Source organism: Sardina pilchardus, chromosome 19, assembly GCF_963854185.1.
Source record: "Sardina pilchardus chromosome 19, fSarPil1.1, whole genome shotgun sequence".
NCBI classification, from domain to species: Eukaryota; Metazoa; Chordata; class Actinopteri; order Clupeiformes; family Clupeidae; genus Sardina; species Sardina pilchardus.
In genome coordinates, this window is record NC_085012.1 from 23083972 (window position 1) to 23086934 (window position 2963).

At 46.7% G+C, this 2963-nt stretch overlaps 1 protein-coding gene across 3 annotated transcripts in view; it reads left to right on the forward strand.

The window, feature by feature from the left end:
* Window positions 1–2713, forward strand: part of stau2 (staufen double-stranded RNA binding protein 2) — a 104493-nt gene extending 101780 nt beyond the window's left edge. For all 3 annotated transcript variants that reach the window (XM_062521034.1, XM_062521031.1, XM_062521033.1), the window contains exon 16: window positions 1182–2713. In XM_062521034.1, the coding sequence (XP_062377018.1) occupies window positions 1182–1217 (36 nt within the window). In that variant the 3' untranslated portion in view covers window positions 1218–2713. The remainder of the gene's footprint in view (window positions 1–1181) is intronic.
* The last annotated feature ends 250 nt before the right edge of the window (window positions 2714–2963 follow it).

Genomic DNA, 2963 nt, shown 5'->3' on the forward strand with positions numbered 1-2963 from the left:
ACATACACACACACCTATGCAGACACACACACACACACCTATGCAGATACACACACACACACACACACACACACACAGCAGCAGGCATGCATGCAGACAGGCAGCAGTTGAAAAGCAGACAAAACACTCATACACTAAAAGTACTCAAACATGGAAACATTTGCTTAACAGTTACGTGCAGCCCCGCATATGTGTGTGTGTGTGTGTGTGTGTGTGTGTATGTATCCGCATATGCCCATCTGGGGCCTCCCCCAGTGATCCCTTCTCTCATTCACACCCCTCTGCTGATATTTCCATCAGTGAGTCCCCCCCCCCGAGCAGCCCCAGCCCCGGTGCATTTCCATAGGCCACCCCGCTGCACTGCCACCCGTCCCCCCCGGGTGCTTTGCATGATCCTTATCGCCGCGTAGCGTAGCGCAGGCGCGGCGCGGAGCGGAGCCGGGGTGGGTGCTCTTCCGAGGGCCGCGGCTGTGGGAAACCGAGCGCCGGCGGGTCCCCTCGGTGGGAGCGCCGTGCCCGTCGCCCGTGGCAACCTCCGGGCTATCTCATCCGCTGACGAGCCGGGGCAGCTGGCGAGTGAAATACAAGTGGGGGGGGAAGCCGGCGGGCAGACGGCAGGAAACGGCCGCGGCCATTCAAGAATATTTTCATAGTAGGTGTGTGCCTGGAAAAGGTCACCGAGCTGTTTTCTCTCCGGGGCTCAGCGACCGTCATTATCCTCGTAAGGGAGGGAGGGAGGGGGAGAGAGAGATAGAGAGAGGGAGGGAGGGAGAAAGAGAGGGAGAGAGAGATAGAGAGGGAGGGAGGGAGAGAGAGAGGAAGGAAAAGGCTGCCTAAGCTCATCACCCCATCCCGTCATCCCAGATTCAGGAGTGTGTTGGAAGGAAAAGGGCTCTCAAAAAGCCATTTCCAGCACGGCCCCACACTGTCCAAGCTGGGTGGCAGCCACATACTGTACTGTAGGCAGAAAGCACTGGCCAAGTGAAAATGTATTTATCAACTGCGTTGTTTTTGCAAGGTCTTTTTGTTTCTAGGCGTCTCTGGAAGTGTGTGTGTGTGTGTGTGTGTGTGTGCGTGTGTGTGTGTGTGTGTGTGTGTGTGGTGTGTGTGTGTCTTTCATGTGTGCGTGTTAGGTGTGTGTGCCGACCCCACCTCTCACTACCTGTGTTCTCATCTTTCAGACAAGTGAAACATCTGGCCGAGAGGACGGACACTAAACAGACTAACTCAGGCACCACCACTCAGGACTGTAAGGATTCACAGGCCGTCGTCTAGGAGATGACCCCTCCATTCACCCTCCCCCAGCAACCGCTACCCACCCCCCCCCCCTACCCCACCCCCCCACCCCACCCCCCGCATCAAAATGTGCCCCTTTACCCCCTCTACCTGCTCACCAACCCACTCACGACGGCCACTGCCTCCTTCCAACCGTGTCAACATGCAATCGGGTGGATGTGTGCTGGGAATGGACATGACTGGGAAGCATTAATCGAGTCTTATGTGAAGACAACACTATCCTAACACATATATGGAGACATTTTTAGCGGACACTGCATTTATGAGAAAAAAAAAAAAGTAATCATGAAACAAAGCAAAGGCGGAAAAAAATGAGAGAATGAGAGAAAAAAAATGAACAAGTAAGCAAACGTGTAATATTGAAATCAATCAATGAACCGAATGCATGGTACCGATCAAGGGAAATTTCAGTGACTATACTCTCGAGAATTTCCCCTGTTTTGATAGATGTTTTTTTATTTTCTTTTGTCTTTATTTGAAGAAAAACCTAGTCAGCAATTGGTATGTATGAAATGATGCAACCATCATGCCATAGTTGAGAATGAAATGTTACGACAGAAATACAAAGTTGAGGGCAGTAGCAGATTTTTTTGAAGGTATATTTTCTTTTTTTTTGTTTTGTTTTTGTTCTTAATCTATAAAATAACAATGCTTGACTATTTAAAAAATTAACCAATGCCAGTGCTGTGAGCGTTGTAGTTGTTGTCTTCATATATAGTCACCCAGCTTAACCTTTTATGCTGACATTCATCTATCTATATGGATGTGTTTGACTTTGCAGAGTAACACTAAAGAGTTCCATGTTAACAAAGCGGAAATAAACTGGTCTTAGAGTTCATCAGTCACAGGGCAGTCCCCAGCAACTCCAGTGGAGTTGTCCCAAGCCAAGCGGACTTGGTGTTGGCTATCTGAGTACTGTTCTGCCCTTAATAATTTCATTTCTTGGAATAGAATTACTGGAGAGGTTGTGTTGTTCAAACGCTGGTGGGCATTCACTCTACACTAAGGGCCAAAAAGAGACATACTTCATCATGGAAAACAAGAGGACCGTGTGTGAGCACAAAAATAGGATTGGACTAAGGAGAAAAAAAAAAACCTCTCAGCTGATCTAGTAATTCTATTTCATGGCTATGTCTTGCTCCCCACGGTTTTGTTTAAAAACACATCTACACCCATTTTGTGTGTTGTAACCAAGGCATCAACTGAGTGCTTTTAAAGTCTGCATCCTGAGGTTACACTTTTGAGAAGAGAAGCAGCCGTGTTTGTAGAGCACTGTTTCTCCTTTCAACTTGAAACGTCGTCGAAAAAACCAAGACTACAACTTGAAGGATCTTGTTTGAACACATGCTATGATGACAAAAAATGTGTCAGAGAAAAAGTTACTGAAATGCAGTAAAATCACATCAGTTCGTGTTGATATTGTGTCAGACTGTCTTTTTTTGTGTGTCAGAAATTATATTCAAACGATATGATATTCAAACACCATCAGATGATATTCAATGATATTCAAAGACCTTTAGAAGAACGATTTATGAGTTGATTTAATATCAACCCACCTAAAGGTCATCTTCTGTTAGGCAGTTCAGCGAATCAAAGCAGGTGGTAAATGAAAACTGTCACATGTAAAACAAACCAAAAGGGGCCTAATAACAGTTCAGTGCCATTTT